Source organism: Botrytis sinoallii, assembly GCF_014898435.1.
Source record: "Botrytis sinoallii strain Bc 23 chromosome Unknown BSIN_011, whole genome shotgun sequence".
Classification (NCBI taxonomy): domain Eukaryota; kingdom Fungi; phylum Ascomycota; class Leotiomycetes; order Helotiales; family Sclerotiniaceae; genus Botrytis; species Botrytis sinoallii.
Window position 1 is genome coordinate 948,231 of NW_024066038.1, and position 20,879 is coordinate 969,109.

General features: G+C 41.2%; 5 protein-coding genes across 5 annotated transcripts; 2 read left to right on the plus strand and 3 right to left on the minus strand.

Annotated features, from left to right (window-relative positions):
• Positions 1–805: 805 nt before the first annotated feature.
• EAF02_006940 (uncharacterized protein) lies at positions 806–1,980 on the minus strand (the record flags this gene model as incomplete). Its single annotated transcript, XM_038902988.1, has 4 exons — positions 806–1,110; positions 1,261–1,415; positions 1,471–1,870; positions 1,921–1,980. The coding sequence occupies 4 exons, from the start codon at positions 1,978–1,980 to the stop codon at positions 970–972; spliced, it is 756 nt and encodes a 251-aa protein (XP_038757309.1). The 3' UTR covers positions 806–969.
• A 6,211-nt stretch (positions 1,981–8,191) lies between these two features.
• EAF02_006941 (uncharacterized protein) lies at positions 8,192–9,954 on the minus strand (the record flags this gene model as incomplete). The annotated part of the gene is made up of 4 exons (XM_038902989.1): positions 8,192–8,432; positions 8,487–8,616; positions 8,674–9,409; positions 9,468–9,954. 3 exons carry the CDS (start codon positions 9,952–9,954, stop codon positions 8,508–8,510), a joined length of 1,332 nt encoding a protein of 443 aa, XP_038757310.1. The 3' UTR covers positions 8,192–8,432; positions 8,487–8,507.
• Positions 9,955–11,629: 1,675 nt separating this feature from the next.
• EAF02_006942 (uncharacterized protein) lies at positions 11,630–13,017 on the plus strand (the record flags this gene model as incomplete). The annotated part of the gene is made up of 5 exons (XM_038902990.1): positions 11,630–11,639; positions 11,693–12,015; positions 12,069–12,299; positions 12,384–12,588; positions 12,653–13,017. 5 exons carry the CDS (start codon positions 11,630–11,632, stop codon positions 13,015–13,017), a joined length of 1,134 nt encoding a protein of 377 aa, XP_038757311.1.
• Positions 13,018–15,958: 2,941 nt separating this feature from the next.
• Positions 15,959–17,090, plus strand: EAF02_006943 (uncharacterized protein; the record flags this gene model as incomplete). Its single annotated transcript, XM_038902991.1, has 4 exons — positions 15,959–16,227; positions 16,281–16,299; positions 16,438–16,773; positions 16,893–17,090. 4 exons carry the CDS (start codon positions 15,959–15,961, stop codon positions 17,088–17,090), a joined length of 822 nt encoding a protein of 273 aa, XP_038757312.1.
• Positions 17,091–18,421: 1,331 nt separating this feature from the next.
• Positions 18,422–20,530, minus strand: EAF02_006944 (uncharacterized protein; the record flags this gene model as incomplete). The annotated part of the gene is made up of 1 exon (XM_038902992.1): positions 18,422–20,530. The coding sequence occupies one exon, from the start codon at positions 20,528–20,530 to the stop codon at positions 18,422–18,424; it is 2,109 nt and encodes a 702-aa protein (XP_038757313.1).
• Between the last annotated feature and the right edge of the window lie 349 nt (positions 20,531–20,879).

The following is a 20,879-nucleotide window of genomic DNA, read 5'->3' on the forward strand; positions in this document are numbered from 1 at the left end:
TTGAAAATCCTCTCTCTTACATTCAGAAAACCTAGTCCTATCTTGTCCATCAGACCCTTAAGATGTGCATCATATATTGGTCTCTGCTACCAGCAGGAATTTCGTTGGGTTTTCGCAGATAAGAAATGCTAGTATTCCTTCGCAAAGAAGGAAAGTGATCAGTCTGCATATCATCGCAAGTTCGATAAACAAACGGATATGATGGGAAGTATCTCAGGCAAGTGCCACGGCATCATCTCTCAGACGTAGCACAGCCATAGGGTAAAATATCTTAATTCAAAAAAAATTGGTTGTTGACGAATCATATCAAAATACCCGCTTGGTAATTGCTTTAATATTCAGAATTTGAGAAATCAGTAATAACTTTCCGTTACTTGATAGTCTCTAGAGAGTCACAGGGTGTTCATTTGTCCGGACGTCACGATCCTGTCTTCAATTTCACGAAGTATTGGGCGGAAGGAGGGAACGGTAAGCTAGGTATCGGCTTCTTTTCCATCGACAACTAAATGAACTTGTGTGAAATAATATGCATCCAGAAAATCTTAAGTACCAACTTGTTATCTCAGAGATCAGCTGCCATTCTAGGAATTATACACTTATTACCTTTTTACAGACCCAGCAACCAGCACAATGAGCACGTTCATATTGGTTGGACAGGCACACAAGATAGGAATACCATTTCATCCTGACTCAAACTGTTTGGACTCAGCCTCCAAACAATGAGTCATGATCGCGCGGCCGCCAATGACAAGGCGAGGGAGGGGTACATCGATGAGAGCTTATCAAGCATCAAAAAGCAATGAAAATTATCTGTAAGCAGCAGCTGTACAAAATCCACAATTGTCTCAGATTGAAAGACTAATCCTTGATCATTAATAAGTATTATAATTAATTTATTATTATAACGGATTGACAGCGAAGAAAAATGGTTGAAATCGCGGAAACAAAATGGCCGGCAGTTGAGTACGTCTAGTAGCCACAGCCCTGTTGCTGTCTGTTGGAGATCAAAACAGAAGGGTCAACCCTCTCTAAGGTCTTATTGCCTATCAAGTCCGCAATAGTCCGAGGACCTGAATAGAATTGCGTTCCAAGTCCCGGCTGACCAAACCACTGTAGCATCGGAGAGTCAGCATCTGTTTGGGTTGCAAATATGTGTAGTGAGAGCTGGAGAAAAGCCGTGTTTTTAAACCGAGAAAAACAATACATGTTTCTGGGATTTCATATAGGGAATAGTGATGTTCAAGGGTCAAAGACACTTACAGGAGCAATAGGCCCAGCATTTAGTATCAGCTTTTGAGTAGTTCGATACACATGATAGTCGTTGGGGAATCCTGGATCATCAGGTCGATTGTTGAGATTCGAAGGTGGTAGAGATCTTTGGGAATAGGGCGTATCGGCGGAAGATAGAAACATCCCTACGTGTGTTAGTTGACACCAAACCGTTACAAAAGTGAGCGGTACAAGACTAACCAGTCTCTTTTCCAAACCTGTCTAGATAAGTGTCTGGTGGCAGTTCTACAAACCCGCTGATGGGTTTCCCATTTATGTCGACTGAAAAGCCTTGGTCCCCTGGTGTTACATCCCCTGGGTATCTGAAACTCCCATACGGAGGATTGAGTTGAGGATCCCACCAGATTTTAAGAAATTCTCCGGGTGTTAGTCCACCAAATCTATCATAAGATGATAGCTCGCTGGAGAGAGGAAGATATTTTGGAAGCGTTTTCGGTCCAAGTCTCCAGTCATAGCAGATATATTGAGCGGAGGCCGGCAGCGGACCTGGAGTTGTACCAGTGCAGTTACAGCCAAATGATTTATCGGGCTGATCTGGATTCCCAGGCTCATCAAAGTGACGAGCTTTCACTGATGTGGACTGAGCTGGGTTAGCATCAGTGGGCAGTAGCCAAGGCGTAATTGACTCACATGAGGAGAGGCATTGCTGAGAGCTACGACACCAGCAAGAAAAGCAAGTTGCAGCTTCATGATGTAGGACTTATAATGATGATTAGCAACGCTACGATGGATATATTTGAATCCCAACGATGGTGGAGAATATGTGATAGAGGAACTTGGTGAAGTGGATGAGAGGCTGCCATTGCTATTATTTATACTCGAAGAATCATGCGTCCAATTGTAAGGTTTATGCTATGTAAACATTGGATGTAAACAATAATTTTGTGGGTTAAATTAAACAATGATTCCTCATGAACCATTGGACAAGGGAGGAATTTACATGCATAGCATAAGACAACGACTTTCAGCCACGTCCCATTACATAAGAGAAATTCTTGGCCCATACTTGGCTTGCAGATAAATACTCACCGATGAAGATTTTCTTGCCGATACACACTGAATTGGTATTTCTATGCATTTATTCAGCCCATTTGAGACCTCAAAGGGCTCAAATGGCGGTAGCTGAAATTTGAACTACATGCTTTTTGGGTAAGACAAGAGGGGTTAATACTACAACCTAGGCGTTTTTGAGAAAGAATGTACAGGCACAACACCACGTATGAAAGAGTATCGTCAGATGCTCGTATGGGTAGTACCATGCTGTCGTGAGATGCTTTGTCGGCAGTATATTGTTCTTACAACATTACAACATCGGGAGAACATAGACAACTTATTACCCCGACTTCAAGGTCGGAAATTGTGACTACACAGTTTTGAACAAATTCGACTCCATAGTGATGAATTGAGTCTTTAATGAAATTCGGCGCGAGAGAGTCAGCTTTCCGAATTCAAAATTATATTGCTTCTGTTTTGACAGGATTGGAATGTTGTGGAGATTTCTACCCTGGTCACGTGATTTTATTTCTCGTGACTCGGGTTTGACTTTGGGTGTGGGACACGCTAATGGCACCATGAACGACCTCACGTCCAGTCCAAACAATCTAGAAACATCATTACAGACGTCAATTGATCCTCTCCTGCCTTGACTTTCTCCATATATATCAATCCCAATAATAACATGATTGCGAGCTTTGAATTTGTTAGTGAACCTCCTTTGAAAGTCCGACAAAATACGAATGTCCGCCATCCTGTGATATGATCTCCGAGAGCCGTTTTCGGCAAGCATATAACGGCTCAATACCTAGGTAGCTATCAGTGTGACCAGTCTTATACATGTCTATACCATGGAGCCGGCTGGACAAAGTCCATCAGTGGTTGCATAGACTGACAGGACATTTCCTAACTTTCGAAAATTTCAGCAAATTTATTCTTCAATTATTTGATATCAGAATTTACATTCTGATTGTTCAATTTTTGATGAATAATTGTAACAGCTCCTCATATATATCATTTAAGATATCAAAAGATATTCACAAGTCCATTTCCGTAGTTTCCCAGCGGTACATCCACTGTTCGTTTTTCAAAGCTGACTATGTCCAAACAGAACTACACTTGTGCTCCAAGATTACTTTGAATTTGAGTTGAGATTATAAGACTACAAACCCCTCTCTTGTCGTTTGCAATACTAGCTTGTCAGATTACTTCCACGAATGTATTTTAGCAATCAGAGAAAAACACAAACCCAATGTGATCTATCCGTCAGATATGGTTTCACCTTTGATCTTTCGGCAACGGCGGCACAACCGTGATTTCATTCCGTTTGTTAATATCGCAAAATTGAACATGCAGCATGATGTTCAGCTTGTCACTTCGCAATGACAACCACAACGCCAACACTCTAGCTATCACAACAAGAGATCACGCACTTAACGGGATCGATAGAGAAGGCGAATATTATCCAATAGGAGAAAGAACTCATCATCACCACCGACAAGCGTCATTGTTACAGAGATTGATGTTAGGGTCAGAGGGAATAAATCGACCTCAAATCAATCGGATGAAGCATTGCGGATTGTAGATTATTTATTTGGTAATACTCAGGAAATAGCGTCGATTAAAATAGCAAATATCTTCAAAACTTTGCGTCTTTTGCATTTAATAGGTTTTCGATCGAATAATCTAAAGCTCATTCCAAAACAGAAACCACTGTGGAGGCACACAAGCCATCCAATACATGTGATCGGCTTTATTATCTATGGTGACTAGTACTCTCCATACGAATTAGAAGCAAAGGCTCTAATTTCTTTTTAGTTTATAGAATAAGTTTAAAATGATTTGCATTACATATTTGACTTTTTTCAATAAATTCTATTTACAAATAAGAAAATCAAAAATGTCATTTTTTGAGGTTCTTGATATAAAAAGGTAACCCAAAACAGGGGCAGCCAGAAAATAGGATGGGCAACTTACCTACTAGTTGAGCGTCTGAAGCCGAACCTCAGGAAACGAGGGAGAGGTGCTAACACACTAAGAGGCCCAATCACCAAACTTCAAAGAATGGGACGGATTCTCCCAGCAACAGAACGACCGAAGCTTCTTCGGCCACACTACTCCTCAGAGTATCGCACCGATCCAACCAATGGCATTGCGAAAGAAGATGCAGCAAAAGCCTTCAAGAGCTGGTGGAATTAACTTCTACCCGATGATTACACAGTCTTCTCGGATGGCTCTGAACAGTACTTTGAACGCAACCACTGTGTGGGATACGGCTATGCGATCTATCAAGGTAAGCAGAAAATTGAGAGCGGATACAAGCAAATTGGCAGTCGCTCTCGCGCGTTCGACGCGGAGGCGATCGGCACATAGCGCGGGCTGGGGCATCTTCTGAACATCATTAAGCGATTTTTCAAAAACTGTATCTAGATATACATTAATAGCACCTCAGTTATCTAGGGTATACATAGTAAATCCCCCGACTCCTCTTGATTGGCCTACCACAAGTGTCATCAAGCGATGCATTACTACAATATCGGGGTTAAATTGTCCCCTGGGCACCCCAAGATTAGGGGTAACAAAGCGGTAGACCGCTTAGCTAACCTAGGAATATCGGGATCGATGTATATAGGTCCTTCAACGCTAGGTTTCGACACGCAGAGACCACATGGTCGGCCACTGCGAGCAGCGTGATCTCCCCAGGCTACAAGATGTGGCGACCAGAGTACAAAACGATAGATCCGCCAACCCTCAAACTCCCGCGTGGGACGCTCCACAAGCTCTTAGCAATGCGAACCGGCCACGGTGATTTCGCAGTATCCCATCTTCGTTTTGACCACGGAAACAGTCACAATAAGTGCTCGTGCGGCAGTAACAAATCACCGCAAGGACACACATATTGCCAGTATATTCAATGGTCGGACACAAGCAATATCCATGCATCTGCAGGTTACGTCATCCATGTGTGGCCTTCTTTCTTGGTACAATGTCCCCAGACGGTATAAATCTGAGAATATATCTCAAGAGACTCTGTGAGAATCGTAGATTTAAGTGTAATAAGAAATGTTTGGCTGTGCACTGTAGATATATGGGATCTAACGAACATCGCTACCTCATAAACAAATCAATGATACCGGAGAATATCATTGTGAATGGTGTAGTTACAGTATCCATAACAGATTAGGACGACTGTGAGTTCGTCCCCATATCCCCAGGAGTGGCTAGTTACTTGAAGCTTGCGGACAACTGTAATTTAGTGAAAACATGTTCTTAGGCGCGCCGCGGATAGCAGGTATTCTGTATCTAATGTCTTTGTAATATCCTACAACTACAGGCGCTCATATCACAGCACTATTGTTTTCCAAGGCATCCACGAAGTCTCGAATGCGATCTTGTAGGGAAGATACAGTAACACCGCTTGAACATTGAGGTTTGCTCCTCACACGATTTTCATACTGACTAACGCCGGAAACCTCACTTTGTCTGACCATTTTTGTAGAGCTGTTCTCATAGCAGACTTTGGCTCGCTCGACGTGTGAGAAACTATGATAGACTACACGGCAGCATCCGAGTTTGCACTTGCTTTGTCTGGTCTCTGAAATTGCCTCTAAATGCATACCTTTCCCTCGTGAATTGAAAATCCCACGTACATTATACTCCCTCTAGGGTTTGCATGATTTTCAGATAGTTTTGTTAACTCGATCTCATCGCTCGAAGATAACACTCTACATTCCCCTAACTTCAGCTCCATAGACTTCGTATCTTCTACTTATCTATATCAGTAAGAGATGTAGCCACAAGGCTATCTATGGGGTACTGTACCGTGAGATAGTATTCTTCAGCGACAGACAACCTGGAAAAGAAATAATACTGACTTACAACAGATTGGAAGGAAAAAGAAATCACAAGCTTACACATCTTGGTCTGCGTCCAGTGTAGGCAATAGTATACTACAGTGAAACTATGGCGCGTATTAGCATATTGATATTGCAGCTAGTATGTATAGAAAGGAGGTTATACCACTCTCGTACATATTCATATGCCTAAAGAATACTAGCAATATACTGAAATACTGAAATCCAATATAAAATATACATTCCTATCCTAATTAGGTAATAAAATTCCATTCCTGATTTCAAATTGAATAGGAATCTCTTATTTCTAGTCTAATTTGGATAGGAATGTATTATTTATATTGGATTCCAGTATTTCAGTATATTGCTAATAGTATTGAATAACTAAATGATATTGAATACTTTCAGTGGTATTGAATTTTATACTATATACATATGTATTTCGAAAAAATTCGGTACGCACCACTAAACCAACCCGTATAAGAAATACGGGAAATACTATTGCCTACACTGTCTGCGTCCACTCTAAGCTGCGAACATGGGGAGATAGAACCATGTCCTCATCGCAGAGTACATCTATGAATAAAGGATTAGAATCCCGCATCATCTCAACATCTACTACTGGCCCCACAATAGACTTAAAGACGAAGCTACACGGGAGTCTATAAACTAACATACTAAGAAATAGATGAATAATCGCCTACAGTGAGACCAAACACAGCCATACCTTACCATTCCCACTCTCTCTCCGTCTGGCTTGGTACTCGAAGCGTGCTGATCTTCTTGTACAGAGAAAACATCGTATGTGCGAGAGTTTACGTTGGATATAGAGCCTAATTTCACTCTGCTGATATAAGAAGATAGATCCCTGAATGCAAAATCATTGGAGTAAGGCAAGGCTAGCCTGTGAAGTGTCTCAGATTCCGCCGAGGCGCTTAAATCTTGCACAAGACTGTCTTCCTGATATCCTAGTATGACCACACCATAGAGCTCTCTGTGGTACTCGAGGTGAGAGTAGGTATCTCTCATCTCCACTTGTGCGCTCGAAATCTCCAGGGGCATTGCCTACACATTAAGAGCGAGCCGCGCACCCTTGCCGCCGAAGATACACTTGTCTTGTCAAGGTCCGGTGATGTACTTTCTTAACATCATTGAGTCGCAGTATATAATATTCAGCACAAATGCTGTTTTCTTTGTACTTCTATATATAGGTGTTCTATTAGGGATGGATGTACGAAGAGTGTACACAGCAGATTTTACTATTACACCTGCCTGCTGAATCCTTTTCTTTTCCCTCTTTGTGCATTAAATATAGTTGTAATAAGTATCTGCTTCTTCAGAAACCAGCTATGGATAATGGACAGCTTCGTAAGCCATAACACCAGGGCATCTTTTAGTATAAGGCTGTACGGCTGGAACGAAAAGGAACCAGAGGGGCTAAAAATTCACTTCGGAAAACCGTTCACTGCGATATCTTACTACAAAAATGATGCATTATCGTCAATCTGACCATGAGTGCAGGAGATTCAGGAATATATTTACTGTCAGCTCCAATAAAGCTTTTTTTGATGACTTCCATGTAGTAGAAGTCTCCAATGGAAGATTTCCCACATGCCACTTCAGCTGTTCATTCCTTGTCTGTGCAACCACACCTCTGGCTGTCCAACTCATTATTAATCACTCAATTTTTCGAATCTAATTTTAAAAATTACCATACTGTACATTGTGGTTCGCAATATTAGTAAGGGGTCTCCAGTGGTTCGCATTTCTGATAGAGAATAGTGAAGCAAAGGAAGAAAAGACAGGGAGTATGGTCTTAGTCAATATCGGCGACTGTTCTAGATCATCTGAAACTGTGATACAAGTAATCATCAGGTTTTTAGAGAATGAGGCTCATCTCTGCTTATATCAGACTTATTCACGGGTAAAAATTTATCGCCATGCATGGTTTGACGAGGGGTAAAAGTTTGGATGGTATAACACTAATGCATCTTCTTCCGAAAGTGGAAAAGACGACATTGGCGTATCGCAGGGCATATTATTTGGCAGATTTGAGGTTTATGGGTGGATAAATATTCAATTAAACTAAGATTTCGTGATTCGTAACTTCATGACTCGTGATTCATGTTAATTTTCCGTGACAATGAAACTTTATACCAAGAAATATATGCAGGTAAAAAGTTGAACGTTTAACACAGTAGGAATAGAAATCATTGCTCCATGCGTATAATACTTTGAGGCGACTTCTTCATTCCCTGCTGAACATTAAAGTGGAGTCATGCATGAGGAATGAAACTGGAGCTTATCAGTAATATCCCAAAAGTATATTGAACGATATTTAGTGCTTACATTTCACCATGCTATCTTTGGTCAACTCGTTGAACTTGTCCCGTTCGTTACTTGATTTCCAGGAGTGTTTGGAGACGCGCCAATATAGACATTTTGATTTTGCACAAATACTACCATGACGGCAGAAAAGCTGTGCGATGATGTTAGTCTTTTAATTTTGATAGTTTCAAGGTATCGGTAAACTTACGCGGCGGTCGCGGTAAATATCTCAACCCTCGATGTACTGGCATCAGTCAAAAACATAAGTCCCATCGCGAAGATTGCCGTAAATGCTGCGATAACTCCAAGTAGCTCTCTGGTAGATTCAAGACTTGAAAGTACTGCGATGGCAACGGTTGGTAACAGGCACGCAATGACCGTGGCTACAGCGGAGGTGAAACGTAACATGCGTGCTTCAGAGTAAACAGTAAGCCCTGTCCTATCCTTTGACTTTTGGTCTCCCTCTTCTGTACTAAAGATAGATTCCCTGCGATAAAACCAAAAGCGGGAGCTTCTTGAACTTTCTCTTTTTTCTAGAAATGCATGGCTCTTAATCTCAGTAGTGGGCAGCCCGTTTTCCTCAGATGTAGCTTTCACCCTCTTTTGCCGTACTGCTTGTTTTATGCTGTGCCAAAACGGGACAAACTCATTAGCAACCCACGTAGTTAGACCGTCAACCGTATGACCTTGCCGAGGTACCATAAGATCGAGATTGTCAGGCTTGGAAGCTGGTGGCCAAAAAATACTGCGCATGAGACCGATGAACTGCCATCTCAAAGCCTTTGCCTCGCCTATGTTTTCTGTATAATTACCCCATATACGTGCTGCATCCCCACTGATACAATTTTTACCCACTCTCTTGAGCCATACCCTTAGAGTTTCTACATTGTATGGATCTGCCCTTGGTAGCGCTGTAATTTGGGAGTATTGTAATAATGCATCATCTGAAAAATAGATGTTGTCAGCGATGAAAATCATCGAAAGGTGAATTGAACGGCATACTATATTCTTTCAAGACGACTCTGATCTGCTTCATAATCTTCACTTGCTTAGACTTGCACTTGCTTTCTTCCATTCGAGCATGTATAAGATAGTAATCCAAGTTCATAGCCATCATTGAAGCTTTCGTTATGCCCTCTTGCTCACCCTGGCGATGCTCATTATATTCTGCCTGGTGTAGCTTCTTGCGTAGGTTCTCCAATTCTGCTTGATAATAGAGCAGACTTTTGATGTTAAGGTCGCGGAAGGCTTTGAACGCCTCGAGATCTGGGTATTGCGCAATCAATTTGGACACAAGTGGCCATCCTGGCAGGGGCTTATTTAAGTCTTTAGATGCGTCTTTTTCTTCATCCCATGGTCCTGATGTAAATGGCAGCGGAGATGTCGGGGTTCCAATTACGGTCTCATCAGTTTGTGAAGCTGAAGTCGGACTCGCAGGCTCACTCGACTTTGGGGCTTGAATAGTAATGTTACGAGGTTTCTTGGCCATTGCGATGACTTCTCCTTTGTATGAATAAAGAATTGTTTGAGGATATACTGATTCGATAATTGAATAATTAAGGTAGTGTATGTAAGATCTTACAACAATAGACAGCAAAAATACATAGTGAAAGGGAACCAGCTGTTTTATCTTACATTTACTGTGGTTTACCCCATCTACCTCTCTACAAATGAGAGTTATTCAAATTGATGGCTGAGTACAGCATTGCATGCTGAGTTGTGAGCTATCAAAAGTGGTTGTCTGGAATTGCATATGATTTGTGCCGGATAATGACACATTTGACAGCTACTGCTGTAAGACAAAATAGGAAGCCCATAGGGAGAGAACACACTCTTGACTTAGCAAGCCCTATTATCTCATGAACTCCTACCTCTGGATCGTAACATACTTGTATCGGGCGCAATCGAAAATTTGACCAACACACAATCACAACAATTTTAGGAGTCTGCTTGAGAAGAGCCAGTCGAAACCTTGCGAGGGAATTTTAATGTCGTGTTGCGGGCGAATATGATTACGGCTGTGCAAAGACTACGACTTGAATTCATGCACTGTAAGGCTGAAATTGCAGGTCATTAGCATCGGAAAATTGGACTTCGAAGTCGAACACGTTGCACGTACTAGAAGCAAAAGAATGAATAGATAGAGTCTTTTCCATTCTCCAGTCGTTTGACGATAACTCGAAATATTTGAAACGCATTTGGCATAAGATCTTTGTAACAACTTCTCCCCAAAAGCCGAGTTTAACACATTTGATTGCTAATCGGTGAAGATACTTATCTCGGGTGAAAGCGACAGATGTTGGCGTCCAATAGATGGAGCCGGATAAATAATCTCACATCCAGTACGCGTAACACAGCCTGACTGACAAACCGGAAACTTTGAGGCTCTTTCTGGAGGCAGCAATAAGATCTGGCTGCAGATTTGAAATTGAAAACAATGGAGTATTTGAAACTCAACTTCCACTCGGGTCATTTGGTTTTTAATTTCTTTCTGAAATTTTGTGAATCAATTTTATTGCGACTCGAATTTTCGCGAAAAAATTTAACGAGCTCCAAAGTCTCTCAATACAGTTCTGAGTTTTGGTCTATGTGATACGATTGTTTCTTGGCCTTCTGGTCATATTCTTATAATAATCGGTCGAACGTGGCAATGAATCCTTTCGGTAATTCCAGCCAGAGGCACAGGATGATTTGGATCTTTTCACTGCTTTCAGCATCCCATCAATTTTTCACTATCCCTCGAACCTTGTCTTCGTTGAAAATTCACCACTTCGTTCGCTAATATCCCCAAATTATGCTAATAATCGACATGGATCATCGGTCTGTGGGCGGTAATTCGGGGGCCGGCGCCTGTCATCATCCATTGGGGTCTGATTTTATGTTTCAATCTGCCCTGTGGATTGCTCAGGCAAAGAGAATTGGTGGCTGTCTTTCGAAAGGCAGTCGAAAGGCAATCGATGAAGGATTCCCAATCACACAAATCTCTCTTGTGACCGACTGAAATGCGGCTCCTCAGGATTGGAACTATGATATGAAAGCCTATAAGAGAGTAGATATATCATCCATTAAAATTTCAGTCAATCAGAAAAAAAGACACCCTTTCTTTGACAACAATTACCAACTACGAAAACCAGGCAAGCGCCCATGAGGCAGTGATCAGGAATATGGCAGGTGGTACGCATCATGCGAAGCGATGTGCAAAGTTTTTCTGTTGCTGACTTTCACAGATTATTCTAAGAACGTCTCTTCCAACGGTTTCCTCTCCCTTCCCATCGAATCTAAAGCTTCAAATTCAAAGCATAGTCGATCTATTTCAGACGCTGGCTCCGAACAATCCACGAGGTCCAGCCTGTCTAGAATTACATATGTTGAGGAAGATGCACATATAGCAGTATCTCCAGACCCAGAGGATTCCGATAGCATCGTCCCAGCAAATTACACCTGCTTGGATCGTCTGGTTGTATTTATTCGCATCTTGTTCTGTCTTCCAATTCCGATGATGATGAAAAAGAAAAGATCTCCAAGGCCTGTCGAGGCGGAATCATTCGATGTAAGTAAGGAATATGCCATCTCTATTGGAGGCTTGCTAAGGAAATATGGTAGAGGGAGAGCTCTCCATGGGTACTCCCCGTGTTTGTGCTATCAACGCGCAGGGACTCGGACAAACAGCCAGTACCAAAACGCGCGAAGTGTACCATCGATACCGGTAATATGCAAGGGAATATTGTGTCGAGGGATTTCGTCGAAAACGTCCTGGAGTATTCGGAAGCAAACTTTGTTCGTTTGACAGCAGAGGAAAGGGAGGGCGGCTTTGGTATAACAGGGGACAAACTTGTGAGTTTCGAATGGTTCCTTTTGTTACAGTATTCCAAAAAGGAAGTTGTCTGGATGAAAGTCGACTAATTTGCTTTGTTCAAGGTGCCGGAAGGAGCCATTTATTTGACCTGGTATCATAGCAAAAGCACTCGGGTTTTCCATCGCATGAGATTTCTAATCTCGCCATATTCCCAATGTGACCTTATCATCGGAGCTCGATCCATACTCAAGGACAATCTGCTTGGTGTTCCCAACCTGCTGGCAACAGTCTCCACTAGGGTCGCAAACACAGAGGATCTCAAAACGGGTGAGCAGCTCTGGATACGAATTTAATTTCGATGATGGCACGAAGCTAATCAACATAATTGCAGACAAAGAAGAGCAAGAGCTAGAAAAGGCTTTCCTTAAATGGAAGGACAGCTACGAAGAGAAGGAAGTCGAGCTAATAGAAGCGGGAGAGGATATAGATAACAACAAGGAATTGAAGAAGATCGGAGAATCCCGTGATATCGCCAAGAAATTTCACCTAATCAGAGAGGCAGAACTGAAAAAGGAACAAAAGCTAGTAATTCAATTGAAAAAAGAGCTGGAGACGCTACCAGGCTATGAGAATTATGTGGTCCTCTCTAAGTTAAATACTACATCCACTGGTCTAGAACCAAATAGTGGTGCAGGTGCAGGTGCAGTTCAACGTGCCGCCAAGAAAGCAAATGGAACATCTCCGTCTAAGGGATAAGTGTTTGCGGTATGTTGGGGATACCTTTTGAGAATTCGTAATGAATTAGAGAATCAGGAACAATCATTTGTTTTGTATGCTGGCACGAGACCCGAGAGGTTTTTGGAATGAATTTTCGCGCTTTTTTTATATTGACATTTGAGAAACTCAAAGATATGGGATGGTAGTGTTTGTTATTTGGCGGGTGGTAAATTTCGGCTCGATTAGACTTTCATTGAGCAATCAGGGCAGAAATATTATTGTCTGGAGGATTGTGTTGTTTTATGAATCCATGAATTTAAAAATTCATAGTGTCTCTCTGCAGAATTCAATGAATACATGACGCACAGAACACTTTGAACATGACTTGTTCCAACTGTGAGTGAATAAAGTCTGGATTGTGTCACTTGGTCAGACATTGAATCTGCCCTCTTTCTGTACTCCAATCCATTTTGTCACATGGAGATGGAACTACCACATACCGTGATTGATATCGATGGAGAGTTCTGAGGGGGCGTAGCCGTGCTATGAAAATGAAAATGATTTGAATGAATGTCCACAACAGATGAGAACAATAAGGGCTCGCATCTCAGAGGCTCCTGCTCATATTCTTTACTTTGATCAATATATTAGGCGTGATCAATAATACCTATAGTTCAAAGGGTGTGGAGGAGACTTCAGCGCTATTCCACTCATAAAATATAATTGCTAGCCATCACGTTGGAAGACAACACCACGTCCGTCAACTTTCCAACACTTGTCAGGATGGCCTGTATGATCTTTATAGGCAATTTTAAAATCAAATCTCCATGGGAGTCGATAGGTGATACGTTTTCATAGCAGAAACCCCATTTGGTGGGCGTAGTAGTACATTTCAATAGCGAGCACAAAGTAATTTTGCATTGGCGCGTAATCCTACTTTTTCAACACTCAAGCACCTAATTATCAACGACTAAAATACTATAACCAATTTCATAACTAGCTTCCAAACCCTTAAATTTTAGTTCTCATATGATTTTTGCTTAAATACATATTTTAATCTTTTGATTTATATCTTTATTATTAATATTTTAATTTAATAAATAATTAATACAAAATAATTATGATCATTAAAGAATCTAAACATTTTATTGAATAAAAGAATCTATTTACTTTTTTTGGAAAAAAGATCTATTGAAAATCTTAAATTAAATGAAAAAGTCTTAGATGAAAAGCAAATACTTTTTTTAAAATGAAATATTGTTATTCTATTATTTAAAAAATCCCTTAGATTTTTTTCAAAAATTGTAAAATCTTAGAAGAATATATTGAATGGTGGAAAAGCTTTGGTTATTTTTATTACTAACTGTTACGTAAGCGGACACAATGGGAGTTGTAAGCTTTACCACTACGCCACACACGCAATCTGTCCAAAAGGCACAGTATCAGGGATTGTTTCCTGATAGCTTACTACTATATATATATCCATATAACACTAACTTTACTTTTTTATAATTCTTTTCTTAAAACTTTTTAAAATTAATTGTCCCCCATTTAATATATTAATATTATAATATTAATCTTTTTTATATAAATCCATTTTCAATTCTAAAATAAAGGGTATAGTATATAATATATATGATCGATTTTTCTTTAAATGGTATATTGATGGAAAAACAATCTTTATAATTTATAAGGTTCTTAATATTAATAATTCCTTTTGAAAAAACTTTAATAAATTTTTAAATGATTTACAAAAAGAAATGAATGAATGAATAAATATTAGATATATATTTATAAAAATTTATATAAAATTAGTAAAAAGGTTGTCGACCACCTGCTCAAACATTTTACATGATTTCTTTTTGCAAATCAAGTTGTCACGGTCAAATCTGTGTAAGGGCTGGTAAGGGCACATAAGTAGATCCTGCGGATCTACTTCGGGCCGACACCAGCCCACACACAATTATAATTTGTAGAATTTTCATAGTTTAGAGGAATTAATGAAAAGTCTTTGTGCTACATTACACCTAGTTGATTCATTGCTAGTATCTATTCTTAACACAAGTGAGAATTTTTCCGAAGAGTTTCGATACCGCTTGGCGCTTGATTGTGTTCATCTTTGGGATCTGCGTACATGCGCTAAGGCAGTATCAGCTCGATTGAATCGTGTGCCGAGAGACTATACTCGGCTTTTAACATGGTGCGCTGCCAGTTGCAGTATCTTAGATGATGGGGAACCACCAATTCGCTAGTCTTTCTCTCTTGTTCAGCTATTGATGATGGTTTTCGTCACGCTCTGGCAGAAATTATTATGTAATAGGAGAAAGTAATGTTTGCTGAAATGTAGATATTCTCAAAGAAGGAGGTAAGGAAGCAAGACGCCCCAATAGAGAGGAAGAGTGGCAGCTTCAACTGTGTGCCTTCTTTTTCGCTGGTGTTGATTGGAAAATTCTAGTAGATCTTTGGATTTTCTCGGCGCACCAACCGCTTTTTCTCTGTGTAAAGCGAGCCTATCAAGGTTCTTAATGTGCGAAACCTCTGCCGTGGTCACTCAGCATCGTCTTCTCGCTGTGAAATTTTCTGGGCTGCTTCGTTCGTCAACAGTAACATGGCTTGAAATGCTCCTTTTCGTCGGCCTCTTTAAGCTATGTACATGGATTGCTCGAGCTGAGCTGGACATATGACCTTACGCCTTCAAGCTAACGGCTGCTTTCCTCCCAGAGTGAGTACTCCAACAGAAGCCATGATATTGCCAGGCGTATAGCACACTTGGAAACCTGGTTTTGCTTATCATACCACTTATTTTGACGGCGAGATTACCGCTGGGTAAATAACCCCTTGACATGGCGAAGATTGTCTGTCTCGTTCGTCTATAAAATGATCCTCTTTCTCTCCTGATTCATTTTAGCACTCGCCTACCTCATCACCTTCTTCATCTTTGGTTGAAATAGCCCCCGACAATTGTGAGATTCAAGATATTATGAAGTTCTCAAACATTCTTGCTGCTACTACAGCTCTTAGTGCATCAATTGGTTTTGCATCACCTCTGCTAGATGAGAAACGCGATTTAGTCTGCCTAGCTCAAACTATTATCATCAATCTCATCACCTTGAATCACGGTGAAGCATTCTGCTCATCTTATCCTGGGATCCAAACCTCAACCATCCGCACGACAACCACCAAGAAAACTACAACTACTCAGACATTGCCTCCAGCTGCTGTGACAATCACCGTGATGACTGGTACCCAGTGAGTCCAGCTGATTTTCCACTCACATACATCTTACTAATTAGTCTTCATAGAACTCAAACTTTGACTTCTGTCAGTAGCTCTTCCTTCATTCAAAGATTGTTAGAGTAGTGGTTCCGGATCAGTGCATCGGGACATGTCACATGCTCTAGGGAATCGATTTTTCTACTTTCACAATTGCTATATCCCTGCTGATATCTGTTTTCAAAGCTCATCACCACTTTGGCCACTGCAACCTCTACAGTGGATACTACTCAAACACTCACGACAACTAATACGATCACTATAACATCAACCACAACAGGAACTACCATGAAAAGATCACCAGAACCACTGATTAACGATGTACAACTTGACGCTAGAAATCCGCCACCAATTCCTCCATATTTGAGTATATTCGCAGCTTCTAAGATATCATCGGCTTGCAGTTGTTTGTCATTGCCAACTCCCAGCACTACCGTAACATCCACTGTACAACAAACTAGTACTGCGACTTCCACGCCACCTGCTGTCACTTCTCAAGTTCAACCAGTCACTTTTGTCACAGTAAGCTTTTGATTTTCTCACAATCTTCTTTTTCATCTATCTATACGACTGTTCAAATTTTTTCCACGCGCAAGATGATAGGCTTTCTGGTTAGCAATTGCTGACTTTATCCCTGCTAGGTAACGACAACAGCTATCAATACTATTACTGAAGTTCAAACGCTGACCAACACGATCTCTACCACCACAGCTGCGACCACAACTACTGCCGTGATTGTGACAGAAATTCCAACACCACCTGTAGCCTATTGCGATCAAGTGACAATTCCTGGTCCATATTCCTTCCTTTTTGGTGGACCAGCATACAATGAGATCTAGACCGGAGATTACAATCTACGCGATTGTTGTAGGATCTGCTGGGACATAGAAGATTGTGTCGCTTTCACATTCTAAGGTAGCGAACCAGACCAAGTGGCGTTCTGTAGCTATTCTCTTAGCGTTCCACCTACTGTATCACCCATTCCGAATCCACCGTCTTACTGTCCCTCCGGCGTCGAAAACGAGGAACGACTTGCAGACCAAACCTTTTTTGCTTATACATATGCCGGACCGTGCGATTTTGCAGGTGTACAGTATATTAATGGCGGCTAGAAAAGTATCAAGTCTGGCAGCAGTGGCCTGAAGAGTGGAACAGTTAAGGAATAGACAAGGTACGTTTTCTTTTCGTAAACGATGCTGTGTTTTGGGAAATTTGTTTGTTTCATACTACTTGATTTATTAAATCATCACTACGTGTCCACGTATACATCATAATTTTCATACAGTAAAGATACTATATATATTATTACGAGAATTCAAATCACAGTACCAGACTTTTGATCAATCTTTGACTTTAGAAGCTCTAGTGAGAATGCACGCTGAAAGTACGGAGTTATTATGATTACTAGTTTTATACAACCATCTCAATATATCCTGTCACAACTTTTGAAGTAGATTGATTTTGAGATAAATTACAAAGAAGAATGACATTCAAATGCCAATGCTGATGATATTGGTCATTGTGAAAGAGATTTGAATGAGAGGGAGATGTAAGGCACAAGATAAATCTACGCTTTATAAAAAGCTAGGAATACTACCCGAGAAAGATACCCAAGTACATATGAGAAGCGACAAAAGAAGTATCACTAGAGTGTGTTCATCGTGACTATTATATAGCTTGTGCTGGGTTTAACTAGTGAACATGTTCTTTAATGGTGACCGTTGGGACAGGGATCATGTGACCGCGCTAGCGCCCCGGCACTACAGCATATACGTTCGTAGCCCTTAGCTTTTAGAACCTCAAGCAATATTACAACAGTGTGAATCATTAGTACTATATTGACTTCACCATCCCCATGGTGATACCAACAGTGACGAAATGGGTTTTAATTGTATCGATGTAAAGAGAGTAGCAAGTAATATTCGACGGGAATATAGCCTAATATTAACAATACCTAGCAGTATTCATTTCTTTATGTATGTAGGAACAAGATAGAATCTAATCATATTGCTTTGAGTCACGCCTCATTCTCGATCTACAAGGAATCCAAGCTTATTATATCTTGCTAAGTAAAGCTGACCAGGGTGTCGAGTAACTTGCGGATGACAAACGATGTTTGAAAAAACAGTCATCAGTGCAAATCAACCCAAAAACCATCGCAAGCTCCGATCTAAACCAAAACACTTTCCTCAAAAGCGAATCCTTCTTCCCTAACAGCCTCCCCATCCATTATCCCAAAAACATAGCATTCACCCACCAGCCTGAACCTATTCTCCCCATCAACCGCTCTTAGCAAATACGGGACATCACAGCCATCCATCACATATACTATATCACCTTCTTTCGCATAACGAGGGAATAAACCGAAATACCCCTTTCTCGTGATCCCCCACCTACGATTCGTGAGCACGAATTTCATGGCCTCGCGCAACTCCTGAAAGATTTGCCCTGGTATCCTTCGTGCGAGGTTAGCTAATTCAAGCCTGCCTTTTCCGAGGGGCTTTTGTTGTCGCAGTGAATACGTTTGGCCCTCCAGCGATGGAGACTGACCCGTAGATGCATCGAGGAGGAGACTTATAATTTCAGCGAAGGAATCTGGGCATGGGAGTTTTCCGGAGTCGGTTTTGCTTCCTACGAGGGTTTGCCAAAACGCATGAAAGACTGTATGAGAAGTCGGATAATGTTTCGATTTTGAGACGAAAGTCCAGAGTTCCAAGAGCGTGTTGTTGTTGGTGTGTGGATCGAGATAACTGACATCGGGATGTTTGATCGTTATGCTGGTTTTAGCAAGAGAGTCAAATGAGGTCCCGTGTATTCGAAGCTCATTCCTAGATTCATCGTTGATTTTAACATACACTTTATTCAATTTGAACTTGAATGATCCGCTGGCATTATAAGTCCCAAGTTCATTCGTTTGTCGGCGTTTTCTCCAGTCAGGCACCCAGGATGGAAGATCAAGAGACTCATGGTCTATGGATTTAAAAAAGATGCTTGGAGTTAAAATTTGTATGTCTTTAGTCAGAGCGTGAATTGCTACGTCGTGGTAGAGTTCGTTTTCTGTAAAATCCGTGTACCTGACTTGAAACTTGTCTGCATCACTGCATACCCCAAGAAGCCCATAAATCTTATCTCGTGGATCAAAACATTGACCACCTCGAGTGCTCACAAGATTATCAAAGATGTGTGTCCCATAATCAGCGCTACGATATTGTTCGCGTTGACTAGTCAGCCCTAGTACAGTTTGGCTGATATCACTTAGTTCACCGGAGTCCTCAACGTTAGCAAATTTCAGCTCTAGCCATTGAAGTATTCCACACGTCGACAGGTGGTTCACAGCTCTTGAGAATTTGTCCCACCTAAGTAGCTCATCGCCACACATGATCCATGGGTTGTTAGAGAGCATAACTTCTTGAATAATCCAAAGCCGCGTAAACCATGGGTGCGAAAGAAATTTCCAGAGAGCATGCCAGGTCTTTGAGTCCGATTTTGGTAGTTGCATTCTCTCGAGATTTTCGGGATCAATTTTCAATTGAATAAACAGCAATTTGACATTGATATCTTTGAGGAGCTGTATTGCAGAGTTGGAAGCAGGCTCGCACCGCCCTAGCCAGATCACAGTATTGAATGCATGCTTATAAATTCTTGCCATCAGCGGAATCTGCATTTCCTTTTCTTTATTATCATCTTGATTTATACAAATCTGGTCAATCCACATGACTATGGGATGATCTTCCTTCCGCATGTTTTGCAGTGCCATCTCGAGGGAAGTTGTGATCGCTTTATCGTGTCCGTCACATTCAATACTTCCATCCATACTCGATGAGCCCCAGGTATAGCTTAGTGCTGTATACCAGATTGGGGTTGTTATATTCTCTACAGAAAGCGCATGCGTTGTGAATGCCGTCCTGTGAACTTCAAACTGGTCCACAACGGTCTCATACTCAAACTCGACTGAGCAATGATGCAAAGAACCGCGCAGCTTTTCACTATCGCGCCCCGGCTTAATTTCAAGCACACGGATCTCGTATGGGTTTACGATAGTCTTATAGAGTCCGCTATGATCATCGCCCTTGGGTGTGTTCATCGTCTTATCAGACGCCCATGTGCGGATTTCTTCCATAGAAAGCCATTCTTCTGGCTTGAAGTTGGTAGCGGGACCCCCAAAAGCAGTCGAGAAATTTTTAATCTGTGCAAACTCAAAGTCTGCGTCGTTCGCGTTATGTTCGGAACCGTGATACGCAAGAGAGTAGACGTTATGTTGTTTATTTATGGTCGCCATCTTCTAGGCTCGGACAGTAATTGTAGATTACTCTGGAGTTTGATACAACAAGCTTTGACATGGTGGTTATCTAGACTTATATTAGTTACCCAGCATGTGACAAGTGTCAATGAATTGCATTAAGGTTATGTGGGGTTGATCAGAAGCGTGGATTAATAATGAAAATTAAAAACTTCTCAGAATTCGAGAATTTTTACCCATTACAATTCGATGAGCTCAAGAAACTATTTCATCCATAGGTACCTGGGTATTTGGGTGTCTGTATGGTTGTCTACCTATAGCACAGGCTCAAGATTTCCTATACTATATGGGAAAGTCGGCGGAATTTCCGTTTTCGATTGCAATGCCA